Below are 24,687 nucleotides of genomic sequence, written 5' to 3' on the forward strand. Positions count from 1 at the left end.
AGAGATCTCACTGCAGTAATTATTTTCTTTGTAATTAGACCTAATTATTGTGAGGAGTTTGTCCACAATCAAATCAAACAAGAATTTCCAGAAGTATCCCTATTACTGGGGGATGGCTGGGGGAAAACATAACCAATAATTATAATGAGAACTAGGGAGGGGAGCGTGGGCAGTTAGTACTTCAAACGACTGCTCAAGATGTTTGGGAGGTATCCTTGGGAAATCCAGAGAAATGAGTCAAATCAGACTGGGGCAAAAGCAATGAAGGCAAGTGAGGAGCGGCAGCTTTGGGCCACTTCAAAGCAACGTGCCCCAGGCCAGCAGAGAGAGGCTCTGGGTCCTGACTAGGCCTCACCCTCTCGCCCTTCCAGTCCCAGCTCCTTTTTTCCCCTGCACTAGGACCGGCCCCTCCCTCCGCCCTCGGCTCCGCCCACCAGTCACCCTCTCCAGCGCGTGGCTCCGCCCACCCTTCCCCACCCGCAGCCGGAGGCCGGCGGCCGAGGGGCGGGGCGGGCCGGGAGGCGCCGCACTCGCCAGCGGGCGGGGGATCCGCTGCGGAGTTACGGGGAAGTTGGTTGGAGTTCCTGGAGTTTCCTTCTGTGGTTACCCGGGCTCGGCCGGCCGGTGCCCCGGCTCTTTGCCCGCTCCGACCTTCGCCGGCCACCTGGTACCTCCTTCTGCCCCCAGCCGCCATGGAGCAGCCGCCGGCGCCCAAGAGGTAACGAACGCGGGGCGTGGGGAGAAGGAGGGGGGCGGGGGCGGCTAGGCCTGGGGGGGACCGAGACACCTCTCCCAGACTGTGGGGCCCTGAGCCGGGCGCGCCGGGGGTCGCGAGGCGGGTCCGAGTGCCGAGCCGCATCTGTCCGTGGGGCGAGGGGGCCCGAGGGGAGGCCGAGCCTCGCTTCCCCCGCGGCCCGCCGGGCCTGGCGCGGGTGGAGAGTCGGTGGGCAGCGCTGGGCGCCCGGCGGCCGGACTCCTGGGGCGGGTGGAGTTTTCCCTCGTGGCAAGTTCACGAACTGGGAGACGTAAAACTAGGAAATTATTGGGCTGCTTACAACCATGTAGGCTTTCCTGTCAAATGTTTTCCATAATATTGCCTTTTTTTTTTTTTTGAGAAAGCGGGTTGTTTATTTACAGTTCAAGGAATTAAATATTAATAGCTACACAGCCTTGTAAAACTTAGTGTGGATATGCTGCACTGACAGGTGTTCCTCTCCCCTTCCTCCGCAAGTTCAAAAGTATTTATGGATGCAAGACAGTAGGAATCTTAAATTAGAACCCCTCTGCCATATAGTTTTTTTTTTTTTTTTTTGGTTTGGTTTTCTTTTAGCATGTAAAAATAGTGATGCTTTGGTATTTACTGTTAGTTTATATTTATTCTTTGTTATATTGGAAGTGTACGAGTACACAGTAGATACTTTTGAACTGGTATTTGAAATGATCGTGTGAAGCTGAATCAAGGCTGTCCATTGATATAAATTCATAATGTGCATTTTCTCCTTAAGAATGAATCAATCAACTGATGCCGGATAAAACATTTAACTTCAGTCTCTCATTTTTAATTTATAAAATAAGTGTACTAATCTCTCTCCCATAGTGCTGTTGTGAAGAGTAAAGAGTGTTTTGATACTTAGAGATCTTTAGATGAAAGGTGGTATATTCAGGAACATGTAATAATTAAAAAGGTAGGAACTTTGTGAGCTGTTGTGAATTGTGTGACTAGACATGTGAGCCTTGAGGTCTGGGAACCATCTGTTCAGGTGAAAAAGGGGGGTTGTGGAGGAGTTTCCAAAAGACACCTGCTGTCAGAGCCCTTGATAGAGTCTTTTCTGGCATTTTAAAATATCCCAATTCTAATATTGATTTGGCACCCAGTTTTAACACTATAGAAGAAAACTGGAATCAGTGTTTCCCCCATCTTGTTTTGGAAGAACTGTAAGGGGCACCTCCAAGATAGTACCATAAGGCCAAGTTGAATAACTCTGAATTGGAGTACAAGTTCTCTGTATTGATTAGCTCTATTCCGAGTTATCAGAGTTTCACTATAGACGTAAGAGAACCCCTGCCTTGCAGGGACATTAGAGAACCTGGAGGGGTTGGGGGAGGGGTGGGTGGTATAATATCACTGTTCCATCGTGACTTATACCTTCAAAGTGGTGGTTGCACATTTAAGAGAGTTATTTTTAGCTCTCTTCAGAGAGACATGTTCATCCAGGAAGGCATTTCTAAAGAGCAAAAGATATGTGACAATCCCATATATTTGAGTATCTCTTAAAATTTTTTTCATAGCATTTTCTTTTTCATAATATCATTTAATCCTTATAGCAACCCTGCTGAGTAGGTTGGATTACAGACATTAATCCTGTTTTTATAGATGAGGTCACTAGGGGGGTTTGCCACATGGAAGGCTACGACAGAGATAACTGACAGTGAATTTTTGTGTTGCTCCTCTTAATCATTACCCTCTAATAATGAAATATAGCTACCATTTTTTGAGGTCTTACTATTTGCCAGGAATTTTATATATACATTCTTTTACTTTATTGTCTCAAGAAATAGGAATCCTGGCTCTGCAATTTACTATGCTAGTTCTAAATTTAATTTCTTAATCTGTAAAATGTGTTTTGGAGTAAATGAGGTCAGATGTAAAGCACTTAGCACAGTGCTTCATGATATGTTCATTAATGTTAGTTGTTAGTTTATATTTGACTCATTAAATGAAGCTTGGAGAGATTAAATAAGTTGGGCAGGTGGAGGAGGTGCCAGAACCCTGGGTCTGATTGGCTGCAAGGGCTGTGCACCCGCTCATTGTGTACAGTGATGCCTCTTTTTGAAACTATGCTTGCTTTCTTAGCATTCCATGGTCACCTCTTTCTATAATCTTCTGGTCCCCTTTGTTCTGTTTTTAATCTGTGTAAGAAGGCCACTTTGCTTTTCTGCTGTGAGTAGCTCTTCCTTAGGGCCCATACATTTTTACATGGTCACATATATGTTGCTGATGCTCAAGTCTGTATGACCAATAGCTGCTTCTCAGTTAGTATTTTTGTTTTTTCTTCGTGTAGAGCCATTCTTTCATTATCCTATTTAGTTTAACATTAGATCCTATCAAATTTTCCATCAAAAAGTCTGTGGATTCATCCCCCCCCTTTCGTTCCCAATACTACTATCTCATTCCAGGGTTTTAAGACCCTCACAGTTGATTTATAGCAGTGCCTTCCAATTGGGCATTGTGGTCCAGTGATTATCAAAAAATTTTAACAGCAGAAACATTTTAACAGCAGAAGGGCTCTCTTTGGAGTAGGGGCAGGGCGCCAGAACCTAGTTGCCAGCGCCTTACCTCCTTCTATTCCCCTTTTGGTGTCCTACAGAACCTCCTAATGATCCATAGAACACTGCTTTAGTTCATCCTGCACATGGCTTCTGATTGTTTTGCTAAAACATCACTTCAGTCATGCTACTCCTTTATTTTTGGATTGATTTTTTTAGTTGACTTAGTATCCAAGGCCCCTATCACTTGATCTCAACCTTAACCCCCAGCCTTTTGTTACTTATCCAAGCTGAATCTGTCCTTCCAAAGTTTCCCTATTGTTCTTTATTTAGGTTATAGGCTGTGGGTACTCTCAGCTTTGCCTTTTTTCATGCTTTTCCTTTAGAAAATTTGTGTTATATTTTTGCTAGTAATCTGTGTTTTATTCAAGACTTGTTTCATGCAGTATCTTATTTGAGTACTTCCTAGCCTAAGGTATTTCTTTTTATTCCTAATATGATATCCATTTGAGTATCCATCTTCAAATTGTCCTTTTTTTAATTACAAAATTTTAGACACCCAAAAGATAATGGGGACAAATTTAGTAAATACTTACATATCACTACCCAGCTTAAAATATTCCCAATATAGTTGAAGCCCCCTTAGTATATCTCTTCTCAATTGCATTCCCTCCCCATCCCCCAAAGGGTTGTCACTGTTCTGAGTTGGGTATGTGTCATTCCCATACATGGCTTTATACTTTTAGCCTGTTGTTCATATATATCTGACATAGCATTAGGCCTGGGTGTTAGGCCCAGCTTTGTCACTGACTTTGAAATTTGCTTCTTTGGGTATCATTCTTCTCCTCTGGGAGTTGGAGATTCCAACTGTGCAACCAGATCTGAGAATCTAGTGATTAGATGATCTTAAGGTCCCTTTTATCCTCGCATTATTGATTTGGTGTCCTCAACAAGGCTTGTGTTAAACATAGGCAGTAGATGTGGTCAGCTATGTCAATAACTTGAGGATCAGAATGGCTTTTAGATTCCCCAGATTTCCTTAATTGTTTGTCACAGAGGTCTTCAGAAATCCTTATTAAAATTAAGTCATTCTGGGAAGGGAAATCCATTAAATGGTTATTAATTATTAGCATTTTGGTACTTTGAGTTTATCAGATTTCTTTGTAGGGGTAGTACTAGGTGACAGCAAAATGACCACAGAATAGGTAAGTTTTGATAGGTAGAAAGGGAGGTGACCAAACATGGGGTCTTCTCCAAGTAGAACATTCGTAGAAGGGGAGGTGGTTCTCTGTGATAGACAGGTGGGCAGCATGAGAGCGCTGGCTGCTGGAGGGAGGGTAGTTATATACAGTCCTAGTCAAAGCGAGTAAAGAAAACCATTATTCGTGAGATATATTTTACCAGATAGGCTTTGTTTCCGTTAGGTTATAGGATTAATTGTTATTTAAAATCTATTAATAGAGGTTTACTTAGAGGACAAGTTGGTTTGGAACGGTGAAAACACTGGAAGGATAATAAGAGAGTAAGCTACTGAAGCATATTTACTCTCAAGATAAGGAGAGTTCTTTTAAAATTTTGTTTATTTTTTAAACTTTTTATTTTATATTGGAGTATAGTCAATTAACAATGTTGTGATAGTTTCAGGTGCACAGCAAAGCGACTCAGCCATATATATACATGTATCCATTCTCACCCAAACTCCCCTCCCATCCAGGCTGCCACATAACATTGAGCAGAGTTCCCTGTGCTCTACAGTAGGTCCTTGTTGGTTATCCACTTTAAATATAGCAGTGTGTACATGTTGATCCCATACTCCCTGACTATCCCTTCCTCCCATCCTTCCCCCCTGGTAACCATAAGTTCGTTCTCTAAGTCTGTGAGTCTGTTTCTGTTTTGTAAATAAGTTCATTTGTATCATTTCTTTTTAGATTCTGCATATAAGGGGTATCATATGATATTTCTCTTTCTGTCTGACTTCACTCAGTATGACAATCTCTGGGTCCATCCATGTTGCTGCAAATGGCATTATTGCATTCTTTTTAATGGCCGAGTAATATTCCATTGTATATATGTACCACATCTTCTTTATCCATTCCTTTGTTGATGGACATTTAGGTTGCTTCTATGTCTTGGCTATTGTAAACAGTGCTGCAATGAACTTTGGGGCGCATGTATCCTTTTGGACCATGTTTTTCTCCAGATATATGCCCAGGAGTGGGATTGCAGGGCCATATGGTAGCTATGATTTTAGCTTTTTGTTTTTTTTTAAAAATTTTATTTAATTATTTATTTTTGGCTGCATTGGGTCCTTGTTGCTGCACACAGGTTTTCTCTAGTGGCGGTGAGTGGGGGCTACTCTTTGTTGCGGTGCACGTGCTTCTCATTGCAGTGGCTTCTCTTGTTGTGGAGCACGGGCCCTAGAGCACGCAGGCTCAGTAGTTGTGACGCACGGGCTTAGTTGCTCCGTGGCATGTGGGATCTTCCCGGACCAGGGCTTGAACCCATGTCCCCTGCATCGGCAGGCGGATTCTTAACCACTGTGCCACCGCGGAAGCCCTGTTTTTAGTTTTTGAAGGAACTCCCATACTGTTCTCCATAGTGGCTGTACCAATTTACATTCCCACCAACAGTGTAGGAGGGTTCCTTTGAGAGTTCTATGATTTAAGCTATAGTTGGATTCTGTGGCAGTTTTTTTTTTTTAATAGTGTAAAGAGGTGGTTAGTTTGGAGAAAGTGAAGTGAAGATCGAAGTCAACATGTTAGGATTACAAAGTGCATTCACACAAATGAAGAGTGAAGGTAAGAAAGCAATCATTTTATAAGGCAAAGTGTTGCTATGAATGAATGGATTATCAGTCAAAAGATAGATTATGGGGCTTCCCTGGTGGCGCAGTGGTTGAGGGTCCGCCTGCCGATGCAGGGGACATGGGTTTGTGCCCCGGTCTGGGAGGATCCCGCATGCTGTGGAGCGGCTGGGCCCGTGAGCCGTGGCCGCTGGGCCTGCGCGTCTGGAGCCTGTGCTCCGCAACGGGAGAGGCCACAACAATGAGAGGCCCGCGTGCCGCAAAAAAAAAAAAAAAAAAAAAAAAAAAGATTATGGAATGAAAAATCCAAGGTAAAGTGACAAAGATACAGAAGGGTAAAGTAGAAGGTATTCATATGTTCCTCAGCATGAAGAGCCCACATCAGTCTGTAGCATCAGTGGCTCTGACCTTAGGCTGGAAATTAGGAACAGAGGTAAAAAGACAACAGGGAAAACTCTCAGGAATTGAGTTGGGTGGGACAAAGCAACAAACCAGATAAGTAGATAGTGGGGTGTCAGGAAAATCCTGAAGATATTGCAGTGAGAAAATAATGGGCTTCATTTTATGTCTGTATGCCTACTTCAGTGTCCTTGGAACGTTACAAAGTAAAATTTTTGTGTGTTTATTATCGGAGAGATTCACTAAGTGGAGAACTCCAGTTGACCTTGAGAAGATGAATTCTTAGAACTCTTAAACAAAAGCAGCGGCCTCAGTGGGTTGGCCCTGGGGAGGCTTCCAACTTCAGTGGCAGGCAAATGGAGGAGGTGTTCTAAGTAATCAGTGAGAGAAGAATCCAGCGAACAGGAGCATCTCTTTGCATTAATGACTTGGTCCCTAAAGCATATCTGTCCTCCCTTTGGCTTTTCTTGGTTAATTTGGGGTGGCACCAGCTCCATTAGAATTGATTTAGGCCCTGTAGATGGGAAAAATCAACTGGCTCTTCCTTCCTAGAGAGAGGGAGCATGACAGCATCTGGAGCAGTTCCTGGTGAGCAGTCTTCAGTTGTACATTAAGACAGGAGATAAACTCAGTCTTTAGTCAACTCCAGGCAATGATTAACTTATCCATTGTTCTTTAAGGGGCTGAGATATAGCATGTATTGGTACAGAAGAATTTGTTAGAAACATAAAGAAAAAGGTAAATGTGTGTTAAACACAGCTAGGTTGAAGTTTGTTTTTCTGAAGTAATCCCAGAAAATTCCAGTGGTCATTCCAGAAATGTGTATTAGTAAAGCTTTAAAAATAATGGGTTTAAATTGAGCACTTCTTGTTTGGTTATAAGGGAGGAAAAGTGCTTAGAATTTAGTTTCTCTAGTTTCAAGGAAGTCTCTGTAGAACTAGGGGTACTGTCACTTCAGGCCATCATATATTATGGCTTTCACTGTCTCTTTTTTTTTTTTTAAATATTGATGATGAGACCCAAAAACAGAAGTTTCATGGAATGAACTATGTGTGATGTTCTCTGGTACTTTTCTATTTTCTGTTCTGTTCTAGTTCATTGAAAAATTGCTGGTCATGACCCACCAAGTTATTTTCATGACCTACTAATCAGCTGCGATCTGCAGTTTGAAAAACGTTGTTGGTGTATGTAGTTGTGACAGTGAGGAAATGGATTTCATTTCCAGCACCATTCCTGATGATGGTATTGCCAAAGGAATCCGGAGTGGTATAATTGTAACAAGCTATACATACAATAGAGATATTCTTTTAAGATTCTAAAAAGGGAAGAGGGGAAGGGGAGAGAGGAAACCATTATTTAAAAACTACTGTATTTTGAACACTTTATATATATCCCAATTAAGGTATGGGAAAATGGAAAATGATTATCCATGGTGTCTGACAGAGTTTATAAAGGCAAATATAATACATGAAGATTTCTTTGAGGCAAAGGCTCTTTTGCTTTCTGGTGTAGAATGACCCTGTACACTGGAAATATCCCACTGTAATTACGATGACATCAACTTCTGACTCCCTAACAGCTCCACCCTCTCTATCTACCAGAGGTCTTTAGATTTTTTTCTTCTAAAGTGAAAATTGATACTACCTGATAAGAAATTTTCTTTTTTATTTGTCCCAAGCTGCTTTTTTGTTGTGATTTTATTTGAGTTGCCTCATATGTTAGGGTTACTCTAAGTTCAAGAAGTTTTTTAGCTCATATTGTAGAACAAAGATTCTATATTTGAAATGTCTTATTACAATTGTTTTCTCTACACAGTCTCAAGTTGAATAAATGAAGTAACAAATATGTAAACAGACATGTATAAAAATTAAAAATAAGTCCATTGCTTGCATGCCATGAAATTAAGGTGCAGATTACCTTGAACTTCTTAATAGTACATCAAAGGACATATCTTTAAAAATGACTTTGTAGCAAAATGAGAATTAACAGGAAGCTCTTAGCATTAATGATAATTAATATAGGTGTACATGTGGTAGTACTATATGTGGGTTCTGAATTAGTCTATAGATTTTATATAATACCAGACATCTTAATAAGGAGATAAAATAGAGTAAATTTTTCAGATATGTTGATATAAATATTAGTATCTTGATACACTTATAAATGGGGAAATCGTTGAGCATATGTGATTCTAAGGATGAGTAGTTTCTGTCATGTATTCAAAATATAGAATGTTATTCTCTGTCTAGATCATCTTTTGTTTTTTGCCTTAGCAATTGCTTTCCATATCCCTACTTTAAAAAAAAATTGAAGTATAGTTAATTTACAATATTATGTTAGTTTCGAGTGTACAGCAAAGTGATTCAGTTATATGCACACACACATATATATTCTTTTTCATATTCTTTTCCATTATAGGTTATTACAAGATATTGAGTATAGTTCTCTGTGCTGTACAGTAGGTCCTTGTTGTTTACCTATTTTACATACAGTAGTGTGTATATATTAATCCCAAACTCCTAATTTATGCCCCCCCATCCCCTTTGGTAACCTTAAGTTTGTTTTCTATGTGTGAGTCCACTTCTGTTTTGTAAATAAGTTCATTTGTATCATTTCTTTAGATTCTACATATAAGTGATATCATATGATATTTGTCTTCACCTGACTTACTTCACTTAATACTATAATTTCTAGATCCATTCATGTTGCTAAAAATGGCATTATTTCATTCTTTTTATGGCTGAGTAATATTCCATTGTGTGTATGTATACTACATCTTCTTTATCCATTCATCTGTTGATGGACTTTTAGGTTGCAGATCATTTTTTCATTTTTAGAATTTTTGGTTTTCTGAAATCATGGGACCTAGAGTTCTGTAATTGGAAAGGAATGCAAATTAAAATTATTTTTGAAATTTAGGTGAACTTTTTACATATTTGAAGCAAGCATAAATTAAAGAGAATAGGCAGTTAATTTCCTTGACTCTTTCTCCCTGGAGCCGCATTATTTTTCCCGTTTGCTGGGTTACCCCATTCTCCTGTTTCTTTCTAAAAACTGACTTCTTTTACTCATTGATTATTGCTCATGGCAGCAATTGACTGTCATCCTTGAGTTCATTAATTTGTTCATTTATTCATATATTCAGTAATTGTTAACTACCTTTCAAATGTCAGCTGCTGGGTACATTGTTGAATGAAACAGATGAAATCTTTGCCCTCATAGAACATACACTCCAGTTGGAGCTTGAGCTATGAAGGGTAGAAGTAGTATGTATTGATAGAGAAAAATGGTGGAACCTGCTTCCTGAGAAGGTACTTAAGCTGTGAACATGAGGTTGAGACGTATTCTGTGTGAGTAGCCGGAAAGAGTATTCCAGGAAGAGGGAAAAGCTGTGAGAAGACCTGGAGGTGGGAAAGAGTTTAGTGTGTGGGAGGAGTTGAAATAAGGCCACCGTGGCTGGGTTGTAGAATGGGAGAAGTGGTTGGAGATGAGGTCAGAGAGATGGGCAGGGATTCAATGATTCAGGCCATGGAAAGGAATTTGGATTTAAGTCAGTATAGTGGGCTGTCATTAAAGAGTTTTAAGTGGAATTTTAAGCAGTTGATGTTTTTAAAAGATCATTCTTGTTGCTTTGGGTAGAATAAATTGTAGAGGGTTAGGAATAAAAGCAGGCAAACAAATGAGGAGGCTGTTGCACTTGGTTAGAGATGGTGAAGTCAGTGGAGATGGAGAGAAGTGGACAGATTTCAGTTATGTTTTGGAGTTGGAAATGAAAGACTTACTGATAAATTAGATATGGGGAATGAGGAAGAAGGAATCAATTCTGGCTCCTAGGTTTTGGGTTTGAGCAGCTTGGGGGATGGGGAAAGGCTGGGAGAGGAACAGGTTAGGTATCTATAATCTCTTTCTTAGAATTCCACATTCTCAGGAATGTGAATCTATTCCACCCAAAATGTGATATTAGGTGGTTCCCTTAGAAGTGGAAGTGGGTAGGGAGGAAATGATGGGCACTGACTTCCTTTTTCAACCTCTTGTTTTCACCTCATTAGACTGGAGAATGGGAAACAGATTAAGCCTTTGTTAGGTGTTGAATTGTTTGGGTGACCTGTTATTTAAGAAAAATCTTTTTATTGCAAAATAAAACATCAGTAAAAAACAAATGTGTGGTTTGATGAATTACTGTAAGTCAGACACCTTTATAATCACCAATCAGGTTAAGAAACAGAATTTTGCCACCCTCTCAGGAAGCCCCTTCTGAGTGCTCCATCACAATCACAGCCACCTCTTTCCACATGTAACCATTATCCTGACTTCTATAGTAATAACTTAAATGTACCTTGCTAGACACTGTAGGTTAGTCTTGCCGATTAAAAAACAGTATTTATATGAGTTGTCGTTTTTAATCTTTAGGTTGGTCCTCCATCTTTTTTCTTTTCCTTTTCCTGTTGAAGACCCAGGCTGTTTGAATTGTAGTTTTCCACAGCCTGGATTTTGCTGATTGCTTGCTCAAAGCGCAGTTCAGCATGTTCCTTTGTCTTCCATATTTCCTGCAAATGGGCAGCTGGATCCAGAGACTGGATCAGGCTCAAGTCAGTCCCTTAGGCATTATTATAGGTGGTGTTTGGCAAGACTATATGAGACAATGTCTGGTTGCCTCTCTTTTTTGTGATGTTAGCAGCTGTTGATGGTTCATGCTTATTTCTGTTAATTTGTTGGGTGTTGCAAAATGGTGAAATTCTAAATATACCATTTTGTTTTCATTTATTAGTTGGAATGGTTTTATAAAGAGTCACTTTTCTCATCCTCTGGTTACCCAGTGGTATAGTTTGTAAAGGAAAGACGGGATAAATGCTTGATTCTTTCCCTTTATTTACCTGTTTTTAAGATAATCAGTTCCCTGTTTTCCTCCAAAGGGGACCAATTATTTTTTTTCTCTTTTTTAAAATGCCATTATGAGCTGATGGATGTAAACATATTTGTTGGATTTAATCCATTGCAGTTACTTTTGCTGAAGCTCAAAGTGTCCCATCTTTGATCAGTGGGAATCCCTTCAGGAGACAACATGACCTGAGCGGTCTTTTGACAGCTTCTTTGCTCCATGCTGTGATAAGAAATTCAGGGCTCATCTTGACCGTCTTCTGTCCCAGATCGGAAATCAGCCTTTTCCAATAAGCCCTACTTTTAGTGAGAGATGGTATTTCAAGACCTCAACCTGGGCACTAATATGATGTTATTTTAAAATAGTGTTTTTATACATAGAAAATCCTAAAGATGCTACCAGAAAACTACTAGAGCTAATCAATGAATTTGGTAACGTTGCAGGATACAAAATTAATGCACAGAAATCTCTGGCATTGCTATACACTAATGATGAAAAATCTGAAAGAGAAATTAAGGAAACACTCCTATTTACCACTGCAACAAAAAGAATAAAATACCTAGGAATAAACCTACCTAAGGAGACAAAAGACCTGTATGCAGAAAATTATAAGACACTGATGAAAGAAATTAAAGATGATACAAATAGATGGAGAGATATACCATGTTCTTGGATTGGAAGAATCAACATGTGAAAATGACTCTACTACCCAAAGCAATCTATAGATTCAATGCAATCCCTATCAAACTACCACTGGCATTTTTCACAGAAGTAGAACAAAAAATTTCGCAATTTGTATGGAAACACAAAAGACCCCGAATAGCCAAAGCAATCTTGAGAACGAAAAAAGGAGCTGGAGGAATCAGGCTCCCTGACTTCAGACTATACTACAAAGCTACAGTAATCAAGACAGTATGGTACTGGCACAAAAACAGAAAGATAGGAAACAGGAACAGGATAGAAAGCCCAGAGATAAACCCACGCACATATGGACACCTTATCTTTGATAAAGGAGGCAGGATGTACAGTGGAGAAAGGACAGCCTCTTCAGTAAGTGGTGCTGGGAAAACTGGACAGATACATGTAAAAGTATGAGATTAGATCACTCCCTAACACCATACACAAAAATAAGCTCAAAATGGATTAAAGACCTAAATGTAAGGCCAGACACTATCAAACTCTTAGAGGAAAACAAAGGCAGAACACTCTATGACATAAATCACAGCAAGATCCTTTCTGACCCACCTCCTAGAGTAATGGAAATAAAAACAAAAATAAACAAATGGAACCTAATGAAACTTCAAAGCTTTTGCACAGCAAAGGAAACCATAAACAAGACCAAAAGACAACCCTCAGAATGGGAGAAAATATTTGCAAATGAAACAACTGACAAAGGATTAATCTCCAAAATTTACAAGCAGCTCAATAACTAAAAAACAAACAACCCAATCCAAAAATGGGCAGAAAACCTAAATAGACATTTCTCCAAAGAAGATATACAGACTGCCAACAAACACATGAAAGAATGCTCAACATCATTCATCATTAGAGAAATGCAAATCAAAACTACAATGAGATATCATCTCACACCATTCAGAATGGCCATCATCAAAAAATCTAGAAACAATAAATGCTGGAGAGGGTGTGGAGAAAAGGGAACACTCTTGCACTGCTGGTGGGAATGTGAATTGGTTCAGCCACAAATAGAACTACCATATGACCCAGCAATCCCACTACTGGGCATATACCCTGAGAAAACCAAAATTCAAAAAGAGTCATGTACCAAAATGTTCATTGCAGCTCTATTTACAATAGCCCGGAGATGGAAACAACCTAAGTGCCCATCATCGGATGAATGGATAAAGAAGATGTGGCACATATATACAATGGAATATTACTCAGTCATAAAAAGAAACGAAATTGAGCTATTTGTAATGAGGTGGATAGACCTAGAGTCTGTCATACAGAGTGAAGTAAGTCAGAAAGAAAAAGACAAATACCATATGCTAACACGTATATATGGAATTTAAGAAGAAAAAAAATGTCATGAAGAACCTAGGGGTAAGACAGGAATAAAGACACAGACCTACTGGAGAACGGACTTGAGGATATGGGGAGGGGGAAGGGTGAGCTGTGACAGGGCGAGAGAGAGTCATGGACATATACACACTAACAAACGTAAGGTAGATAGCTAGTGGGAAGCAGCCGCATGGCACAGGGATATCGGCTCGGTGCTTTGTGACCACCTGGAGGGGTGGGATAGGGAGGGTGGGAGGGAGGGAGACGCAAGTGGGAAGAGATATGGGAACATATGTATATGTATAACTGATTCACTTTGTTATGGGGCAGAAACTAACACAGCATTGTAAAGCAATTATACCCCAATAAAGATGTTAAAAAAAATAAATAAAATAAAATAGTGTTTTATTTACAGATAGGAAAACTGACTCATTCTTTCAAACTATGGGCTAATCTATCAAAAATTGTGATGGCACCGGCAGTTTTGCACTTCTTTCCCTGGATAATATCTCTACCATACATTTATGCTTCTAAGTTTGAGTCAGAAATTGGACATATATAGACAAATTCTGTGGTAGAGACTATTTAGAGTGGACTTCTAGTTTTGTGTTCTCCCTGTCTTACACTGGTTACCATTTGACCCACTGTTATCCTAATAACCAGCCTCACTTCTTTCCCACCTCTAAATGTTTCAGGTGACCTAGTTTCTTCTTTTCTTAAATGAAAAAGAGAAAATAAAAGAATCCAAGACAGATAACCCTACTAGTGATCTGATCAGATTTCAGGCCTTACTTTTAAGGTAGACCTTTTAGCTTGCCTTGTCTTGCATACATAAAAGTATATCTGTACAAACAAACAAAATTCAAGGGCATCTTGAGGCTGCTTTATAAATCCAGCCCTGGCTAATGAATTGAAAATGAAGCACATCCAAGATATGTTACAACCTTTTAGGTTTGATATTAGCCCCTCATGTTAAGTTTTATTGTGCTTTTGAATAAGTAAAAGGAGATATTTGTCTCAGTGACATAGTTGGTAAATTACACTTGCCACTGTGTCGTATAACTTTAGAAAGAATTAGTTTTGGTATAATTATTGTATTAAAAGACATTAGGTTGCACTTATAAGTTGATATGTGAATTAGTCTGTCAGTGCAGTCAAATAGCAGCCAGTAAGCATTTTCCAATGATAATATCTATTCAAACATTTTTAATAATTAGTGAGATCTGGATCATAGAGAGAGATTGGAGAGAAACGATTGCTCTGAATAAAATTTATAGTTTATTTAGTTCCTAAGAATTATAAAAAAACAAAGATGAAATTAAGCAATGGAATTTCATAAAAATTCCAGTGGAAATTAAAAATGTATGTACTAGTTAACTCTTGAGAAGAAAGTATTTTGATAATTTTCTTTTCCTTGTAGATTGAGTTTTCCTTCAATGCACTTGAGTCTCGTTGTATACTTCCCAGGTCTTTTTTTTCTTTTTTTTTCTAATAGAAGAGAATTCAAGTACCAGGCCAAGATAAGAAAATGGGATCACCCCACTCCTTTATATACAGACCTTCAGCACTCGATTAGTCAGCTTTAATTAATATTCATAAAACAGTCATGTGATGTGAGACAATCTCCCAAAATAGTGATATGGTGATAACTTCAAAGATATTCAGCGTCATTGGGAAGTGTGGTGTACCACATAATGGATTTTCCAAATAAATGAAATCAACCACTTCAAGCATTATACTCTTAAAATATTTTAAAAACACTTTTAAAACAACCACCTTTGATGGAAATTCATTTCAGAGGGAGGACACTTGATCCAGTCTTCTGAGACTGATCATTTGCTTTCTTGATTACTTAATATTAATTTAAAATGAATTTTAGTTTATAAAAACCCATTAAGAAGTTAATGGAACTGTTCATAGTCTTAGTTTATAGAAATAGTCAAGTGTGCTATTTTGGTGTGTTAGAAGCTTTGTTGCTGCACATAGCTGGGTTTTTCCCCCTTGAATCCAGTCTTGTGTTTTATTGTCACCCGTCGTTTCTCATTGCTATGCTCCTCTCTAAACTGCTGCTTATCTTAGAAATAATGATCTGACCTAACAGTAGCTCTCCCTTTGCCAAAGTAAAGTACATGCTCTTTGTATCAATTTTTGCTTACCAAAGACCTTTTTCTCTTCTGGGTTCATAGTACATCTTGAAATCATCTTTTGACTAAGAACATTATTGTGCAGTGAAGGAGAGAAAAATTATTCAAACTTTGCTAAATTTCTAAAATTTAATATGAAAATAACCAATTTTTTGCATCAAAAAGGAACAGGATTTTACCCTGAAAATCCCACAAAATTCCCAAGTTAAAACAAATTTCTGTCATTTTGGAGCGTTACTTAGATTTTGAGGACTCATGGTATTACCAGACTGAACTGGTGTTTCAGAGGTGTATTTGTATTCCTGTACAAATACAATAACATTATATTTGTAGTAGTTTATTTTTAAGTTCTGTGGGTGAAGTATTTAAGCTATTTATCTTTCATATAACGACTGAATTTTTTTCTATTAGACAAAGCTGGAATTTAAAAATTTTATTTTTATTTCTTAAAAAAACCCAAACAGGTGAAAATAATCCCAGTTTACAAAAAGCAAAAATTATTTTCACAAAGCACCAAAATCATGAACTATTTCACAGTCTTTTCCCCTTAATTTATTTACAAAGAACCTCAGAAAAATACTGAGAAGTGGCTTCCTATGTGCTGTTGCTGGGTACTTAATCAAACTGCGCTGAGAAATCAAGCAAAATACCGTCCATCTCTGAAAACAGCTGAAAGCAGCCACTGTCTCCACAGGCTGCCCCACACTTCTATTCATGAAAGCCTGTAAAAATTATGCAGAAGTCGGAGTACAGAACTCATTGAATGATACAGATGTTAATATTGTTAGTTTAAACTTTCCTTGAAGTTACACTTTTATTAAAGTGGTTATACCTTTAATGAATGTGTTGATGTTTGGGGTTATTGCAATTAATTCTAGTATTGTTCTAGGGATGGAGTGAGGAGTTGAGAGTGTATAGAGACTAAATCCTCATATTTTATTTTCAAAATTTGAGATGTAGGGAAATAAATGAGGAAGAAGACATATGAGTAAATCCAGTTTTTAAGTGTAGGTAGTCTCTTTAGCACAAATCATAGTGGATTTTTTTATACAGTAGGTTCATGAGTAGACCTTGTAAGTTTCATGTAGACGTCTCCTCTTTTATTTTTAATCAGTTAAAGATTCTATTCCCTTTTTAAGTTCTCAAATCTAGGTATGGTTGTTGAGTATTTAAAAATCTTTATAATGAACTGGATTAAAAGTTATGAGACAGGTCTGTCTCTTTCTTATACAATTATTTTTAACTTTTATTTTAGTAGGATGTGAGTATGTTGGAGCTGTTTCAGATGCACTGTTTACACTGTCTGTATTTTCTGGATTTGTGTTTTTTGAAAAATGAGTTACTAAGAAAGTAAATGCATTAACATGTCTTTAGGGCTGGGGAGTATATCTCAGTGTTTGTTAACTTCATATAGGTTTGTTACAAGAAATTAAAAGGAATCATGTCACTTTCCAGTTTCTTTCTTGGGAAAGAAGTATGAAAGACTCCAAGGGTGAAGGAAGGAGAAAAATCTCAACTTTTTCTTTAAAACTCTTTGCCAGGAAATTATAATTTTAGAGTACTTTTGGGCAGAGAGCCAAACCTGAGAGGAAATGGTTTGATAGAGTTGAAAAACAAGACTTTCATTTAATTATAAAAAGTCTTCTATGCATTGTAGAGCATCTGTTTTCTGAGTTGGATTTCAGCTCATTCTAGTGCCACTAATTAACTAAACCCTCATAAATTTTCATAGTTTTGTAAAGTAAATACACTATCAATTATACAATTTAATAAATCAGTTATACAATTTATCAATCATACAATTTAATAAATATCAATTATACAATTTAATAAATAATTTAATACAATATCAAATTATATCTATCATACTATTAAAAAAGTGATAATTACTAGGGAAACAAGAGCCAGAACTTTAGAGTCAGGTAGACCATGGTTCTAACCTTAGCTTTGCCATTTCCTGCAATGCAATGGTAGGTAAGTTACTTAACTTTTCTAAGTCTCGGTATACTCACTTATAAAATGGAGGTGATAATAGTACTTTCTATTTGGGTTTTGTGAGGATTAAATGAAGTCTATAAAAATTAAGGAGAAGTCAGAGTATGGAACTCACTGAATGATACACATGTTAATGTTGTCAAGAATTTGAACTTTCCTTAAGTTATACTTTTATTAATGTAGTTACACTTTTAATCAGTGTATTAATTGTTTGGGATTATTGCAGTTAAGTGTAGTGTTTATCTTGGGGTGGGAGTGAGGAGTTATAAGTGTATAGAGACTAAATCCTCATATTTTATCTTCAAAATTTAAGGTGTAGGGAAACAGATGATTGTAAATAAGTGATTGGTAAAGCATTTATCTCTGAAGAGTCTCCAAAGTGTTTCACAAATGTGTCTGGCATTATTGATATCTTTTGAAGAAACATGCAACTTTCCGGGGAATAAAGGACAGTTTGCACTTGGATACATATATTCTAGTTGAGTTAAAAAAAAATCAGTTTTATTACTTCAGAGCTAAACATCTACTAAATATTTACAAAACGTTTGGCCTTTAAAAAGCAAAAGGGAGCAGGAAAAAAAATGACCCCTGAATTTCATTAGTTGGAGGTAATGTATACTTTCTGTGGTTGAAGTAGAAAAGATATTTGATTTTGTGGATTTAAGATTGGATTCATCATTGTGTAATTTAGTAAATATAGTAAATTCTAAAATAGTAAATTTTATGTACATTTTATAATAATTTTAAAAAAACCTTTAGCCAATCATAAGGAGCTTTCTCCTGTTATTTAGGTCCTTTAAGACCGCAAGGAAGAGAGGTATACAGATTGTCTTCAGTAATAGAATTTTATTATGAGGATACTCAGGAAATGGGCGTGGGGTAACATGGGAAGGTGCCTAGTCAGCTGCTCATTCCCTCTGAGCTTCAGCGTCTCTAAATATGGGATGTGGAATAGGCTCCATGAATAAGGGGAATGGCAGCTTAAAGTCACTTGGAATAATGACTTGAGCTTCAGTGACCTTTGTCGTCTTTGTTCTGTTAGCATTTATACTTAATGAAATCTAAGTTTAACTGGGTCATTTTTTAACCATGAAATTTGGAACATCACCATTGGCCATTTCAGCCCTTGTGTGGTTGCTTTTGGCCCCTGGATCAACTTCTAGCCCTGTGTAGTTTTTATTGCTGGGATGGTAAAGCTGATTTAATTTGAAGCAGCACCTGATGAGCCATAACAACTTATACAGGAATATAGGTTTTCCCCTTTAGCACTGTGTGACAGGTGTTTTGAAGTTCCATTAGCTCCAGTAGTTAGCAAATTTTTTTTGTTCGCTTGTTTATTTAGTTACTGAACAAAAGTTTATTAAACAGTAGTATATGAGGTTCTGTGTTAGGTACTTACTGGAATTACGAGGGTGAATAAGACATGATCTCTAGTTTCATTTTTTTTTTTTTTTTTTACATTTTTATTTATTTATTTATTTTTGGCTGTGTTGGGTCTTCGTTTCTGTGTGAGGGCTTTCTCTAGTTGCGGCAAGCGGGGGCCACTCTTCATCGCGGCGCGCGGGCCTCTCGTTATCGCGGCCTCTCTTGTTGCGGAGCACAGGCTCCAGACGCGCAGGCTCAGTAGTTGTGGCTCACGGGCTTAGTTGCTCCGCGGCATGTGGGATCCTTCCAGACCAGGGCTCAAACCCGTGTCCCCTGCATTAGCAGGCAGATTCTCAACCACTGCACCACCAGGGAAGCCCCTCTAGTTTCATTTTTGATTGTGTCTTTAGGGAAGTGGTTAACTGACAGGCAGAGAAAAGGAGAGAGATTATGTAAGAGAGTATGGACATATAGAAGTATGACCTATATATCTTGCATCATGTATAAATCACTATACAACAGCTGCTTTTTATACTGCAGTGATTGTGTGATTATTTTTGTTATTTGAAAATTCAGAACCTTTAAAAAATAGTCCACTGTAGATAGAGTTAGGTAATGGAAATGAGGTGAGTGAGAAGTTCTTAAGCTCACAGTTTAGTGGCTGTAATAGTACATTTCAGGGGATTTCCCTGGTGATCCAGTGGTTAGGATTTCACACTTTCATTGCCGAGGGCCCAGGTTCAATCCCTGGTTGGGGAACTAAGATCCTGCATGCCACGCGGCTCAGCCAAAAAAAAAAAGTACCTTTCAGAGTAGGGATAACTAATTTGAAGATGAGAAATTCCTGGGAACACTTACAAAAGAAGTGTCCGCCTTAAAAAATATGACTGATGTATGATACTTGATGTAGTAATTGTCCAGTATCCTTTGGTATTTGCTAGCTTTGAAAGAGTGAGAAGCTCCATACGGTATATTGGACAGACATTGGTTTGATTCTGTTCTGTCATTCATTACCCAAGCGACTGGGGAAGTCACTTAAGCCTTAGTTTTCTTATCTAAAAACTGAGAGTGTTTTAGTAACTACCAAAAAGGTTGTTATAGAGATTAAATGAGAAAATGCTTGTTAAATGCTCTGCACAAGGCCATAAAAAGCCCTGATAAATGTTAACTACCTTTATTACTGTGTGTTATTTAGCCCTTATGTATCTGTCTTTCCTACTAGATTAGGAGCTCTTGGTTGTTAAGGGCTGTATCTTAATTTTCTTTGCATTACCCAAGCAGGAAGCTTGTCTACAGATTGTCAGTGCACATTAGATGAATATAAATGGATGACTTTTAAATCTGGTTTTATCATTTTTTTGTATCCATGTTGAAGATTTGTTTTAGAAACAGTAGCTTTCTTAAAGATAGTATTTCCTACTGCTCATGCTGCTCAATATCAATAAAAACCAAACAACCCAATCAAAGAATGGGCAGAAGATGTAAATAGACATTTCTCCAAAGAAGATGTACAGATGGCCAAAAAGCACATGAAAAGATACTCACCATCACTAATTATTAGAGAAATGCAAATCAAAACTACTATAAGGTTATCACCTCACAGGTCAGAATGGCCATCATCAAAAAATCTACAAACAGTAAATGCTGGAGAGGGTCTGGAGAAAAGGGAAACTTCCTATACTGTTGGTGGGAATGTAAATTGATACAGCCACTATGGAGAACAGTATGGAGGTTAAAAAACTAAAAATAGGACTTCCTTGGTGGCGCAGTGGTTAAGAATCTGCCTGCCAATGCAGGGGACATGGGTTCGAGCCCTGGTCTGGGAAGATCCCACATGCCGCGGAGCAACTAAGCCTGTGTGCCACAACTACTGAGCCTGAACCCTAGAGCCCGCATGCTGCAGCTACTGAAACCCGGGCGCTCTAGAGTTCGTGCTCCACAACAAGAGAAGCCACTGCAATGAGAAGGCCGCGCACTGCAACGAAGAGTAGTCCCCCCCCCCCTTGCTGCAACTAGAGAAAGCCTGCACACGGCAATGAAGACCTAATGCAACCAAAAAAAAAAAAAAAAAAAAACCTAAAAGTAGAACTACCATATGACCCAGCAATCCTACTCCTGGCCATATACCCATAGAAAACTATAATTCAAAAAGGTACATGTGCCCCAGTGTTCACTGCAGCACTGTTTACAATAGCCAAGACATGGAAGCAACCTAAATGTCCATCGACAGAGGAGTGTATAAAGAAGATGTGGCACATACATACATTGGAATATTACTCAGGCATAAAAAGGAACAAAATTATGCCATTTGCAGCAACATGGATGGACCTAGAGATTTTCATACTAAGTGAAGTAAGTCAGACAGAGAAAGACAAATATCATATCACTTATATGTGGAATCTAAAAAAATGGACAAATGAACTCATTTACAAAATAGAAATAGAGTTACAGATGTAGAAAACAAACTTACGGTTACCAGGGTGTAAGGGGGAAGGGATAAATTGGGAGACTGGGATTGACATATACACACTACTATATAGAAAATATATAACTAATAAGGACCTACTGTATAGCACAGGTAACTCTACTGAATACTGTGTAATGACCTATATGGGAAAAGAATCTAAAAAAGAGTGGATATATGTATAACTGATTCACTTTACTGTACACCTGAAACTAACACAACATTGTAAATCAACTATACTCCAATAAAAAATTTTAAAAATAGATAGTATTTCCTAAGTAGTTGCAGGATTCACTCATAAGAATAAGATGGTTAACAGGTAGTGTTTTTACTACTTCTGATTGCCTTGGTCAGTTTATTAATTGAACCTATGGAAGCAACCTTTCTTTTTGGGTATAAAATGATTTTGGAAGGCATTTCATGAAATAATTATTGAATCATGAAGAAAAATTTTAATTTTGTTATGAGATACAATTTTAAAAGTTACCCCCAATTACAGAAAAAAAAATGTATTTTAAAAACCTTATGAAACAAAAGTGTAGAGGAGAGCCACCCCCAAAATCAAACCTTATTGCCTGGAATCTTAATATATTTACATGTAGCAAATATTTGAGTTTCTGTTGTATTCCAGGCACAGTTTTTGGTGCTGGGGAATATAGCAGCAAACAAAACAAAGTCTGCCAGTAATCTGGTGCCAATATGTGCGTGTGCATGCACATATGCAGATACACCCATGCTTAAAAGAAAAAATGAAAATGGTTTAGTTCTCTGCACATTATTTTGTAACCTACGCTTTTTTCTTTTAGCAATATATTAACTTGTTTTAAATCAGTGAGTTTTCTACAACATGACTTTTAGTAGCCAATTGATATCTGCTTGAATGGATGTTCCATAATTAATTAATAATCCATGTTTAGACATGTATTTACTTCTAGATTTAGTTATAAATAATTTACAATGAATACATGCTTATTTTTTTGTTTCCAGTCATTTCTAAGAACAACTGAATTTGATTTAATTCCTATCATTTACTCTTTAAAAAAACTTTTTATTTTGGAAAATTTCAAGCATAGTTTTGTAAAGAAGAGAAAATACATCTCTGTGTACCCATTACACAGTTTCAATAATTACTAACTTCTGGCCAATCTTGCATAATTTATATTCCATACACACATCCATTCTTTATTATTTTGAAGTAAACTCAGATATCATATTATGGAATTCTTTAAAAAATTATTTTATTGAAGTGTAGTTGATTTATAATATTTTGTTAGTTTCAGGTGTATAGCAAAGTGACTCAGTTATATATATCTGTGTATATATATATTTGATAATATGTATACTTCAGATTATTTTCCAAGGTATTGAATATAGTTCCCTATGCTGTACAATAAATCATGTTGCTTATCTATTTTATGTATAGTAGTATTTATCTGTTAATCCCATACTCCCAATTTATCTATCCCCCCCACCTTTCCTGTTTTGTAACCATGTTTGTTTTCTATGTTTGTGAGTCTGTTTCTGTTTTGTATATAGATTCATTTATTATTTTTTGATTCCACATATAACTGATATATATTATTTGTGTTTTTCTGACTTACTTAACTAAGTATAATATTCTCTAGGTTCATCCATGTTGCCACAGATGGCCGTGCTTCATTCTTTTTTTATGGCTGCGTAATATTCCTGTGTGTGTGTGTGTGTGTGTGTGTGTGTGTGTGTGTGTGTGTGTGTGTATGTGTATGTGTATGTACACCACATTTTCTTAAGCCAGTTGTCTGTTGATGGGCACTTGGGTTGTTTTCATGTCTTAGCTAAGGTAAGTAGTGGGTGGCATTCTTAACTATTTCAGTATGCATCTCTAAAAGATACAAATATTAAGGTATCACCATATTATTATCTGAGGTATAATTCTAAATGTAAATTATTCTTGAAATGGTAAATATTAAGGAGATTTTGGAGATAACTAAGACTAGTCTATGTAGAAGGGTTTTTCCCTCCTGAGATCTTGGAAAAAATATTAACAGAAATTCTTACTTTGAACAGGAAACACAAAAGTGGGATAAGCTTATGGATGAGGGTTAGGTTAAAGTGGGTATTTAAGTGTTGAAGTATTAGAGAATTTGATTGTAGCTTAAAAAAGAATTCTAGTGCTGAAAAACAATGTGGGAGAAGACTGCTGTTTTTCACTATATTAGCAATGACATAATAGATTATGTTCTTTCCTACTTTATGAGATAGAAAGTCAAATGACAGAAAAACCAGATTGTATTAGCCATTTATTTGAAAAAGATAATTCTAGGGTATGTCTGCTAAAGTATGTAATAAACTATATCTTGATAGTTCCATGAGAGAGATATCTTGGGGGTGACTTGTTCTCCACAAAGTTCCCTGGTACCTGAGAGAGTACATGTTCTCCAGGGACTCAGTCTAGAATAACTTTTTTTGGACCTGTGATTAAAAACATATTTATGGTGAAATTCTGAGGTGTTAAAAACCCCAGTATGTCAAATACAAATGAAATTATGCTCATTATATCGTGTTTGCCAAGACAGGAAAATGTATTTGTGTGTGTGTGTGTGTGTGTGTGTATTTTAAATTGGGTTTTAATTATGCGATTTTTTTAAAGCTGTAAGGGCTTTAAAAGCAGACAATATAACAATTAAAATTAAACCATAGCTGAAATGATCAATTTTCATTTAAAACACCAGAAAGGAAAAGAGGAAATAGAGACAAAACAATGAATAGTTTACTAAAATAAATCATGTGTTTTCACTTGACAAACACCCCTGAGACCATCTTTTTGCATAAGTTAAATTAGTAACATTTCAGTTGTTCCACATGTTGAGAAAATAAGACAAGTGGACTAATAGAAAATTCTCTTAAGTTTTTACTGGATTCACGTGGGGGACCTATGACTTGTTTGTTCAAAGTGAGCCAGATTGCGAGCCTACTTTAAGACGTTTATAACTCCCAAAGAACTAAGCGGTGGTTAGATTACCTTTTGGCTTAGTATTAAACAGATTTGTTAATATAATGCTGTCTCCATCACTATATCATGTGCGTGACTCATCTTGAGTTACTTTGTGCTTCCTTAGCCATGAAGGACGTGAAGCACAGGGCAAAGTTACAAATATTTTTGAAAATTTAGGAAACTGACTTCTTTTTCTGGTAGGGATATATTTTGGTTCATAGTATCTTTCTAGTTTGCTCTTTTCCCCCTGCTCATTAGCCCCTTACTATTTTTATTTTTTTCTTACCTGGTCCATGTCTTCAGCCATTCTTTTGCCAGTATCTTTAACTTCCTTGTCTCATTGTTCTTCTATGGCATCTGCCTGGCAGAACGGCAAAT

General features: G+C 37.4%; 1 protein-coding gene across 1 annotated transcript in view; it reads left to right on the top strand.

The window, feature by feature from the left end:
* Window positions 1–489: 489 nt before the first annotated feature.
* Window positions 490–24,687, top strand: part of STK3 (serine/threonine kinase 3) — a 327,224-nt gene continuing 303,026 nt past the window's right edge. Inside the window, exon 1 of the mRNA XM_067711661.1 lies at window positions 490–718. Within this exon, the coding sequence (XP_067567762.1) occupies window positions 693–718 (26 nt within the window). The 5' untranslated portion in view covers window positions 490–692. The remainder of the gene's footprint in view (window positions 719–24,687) is intronic.

Source organism: Pseudorca crassidens, chromosome 17, assembly GCF_039906515.1.
Source record: "Pseudorca crassidens isolate mPseCra1 chromosome 17, mPseCra1.hap1, whole genome shotgun sequence".
In the NCBI taxonomy this organism is placed as follows: Eukaryota; Metazoa; Chordata; class Mammalia; order Artiodactyla; family Delphinidae; genus Pseudorca; species Pseudorca crassidens.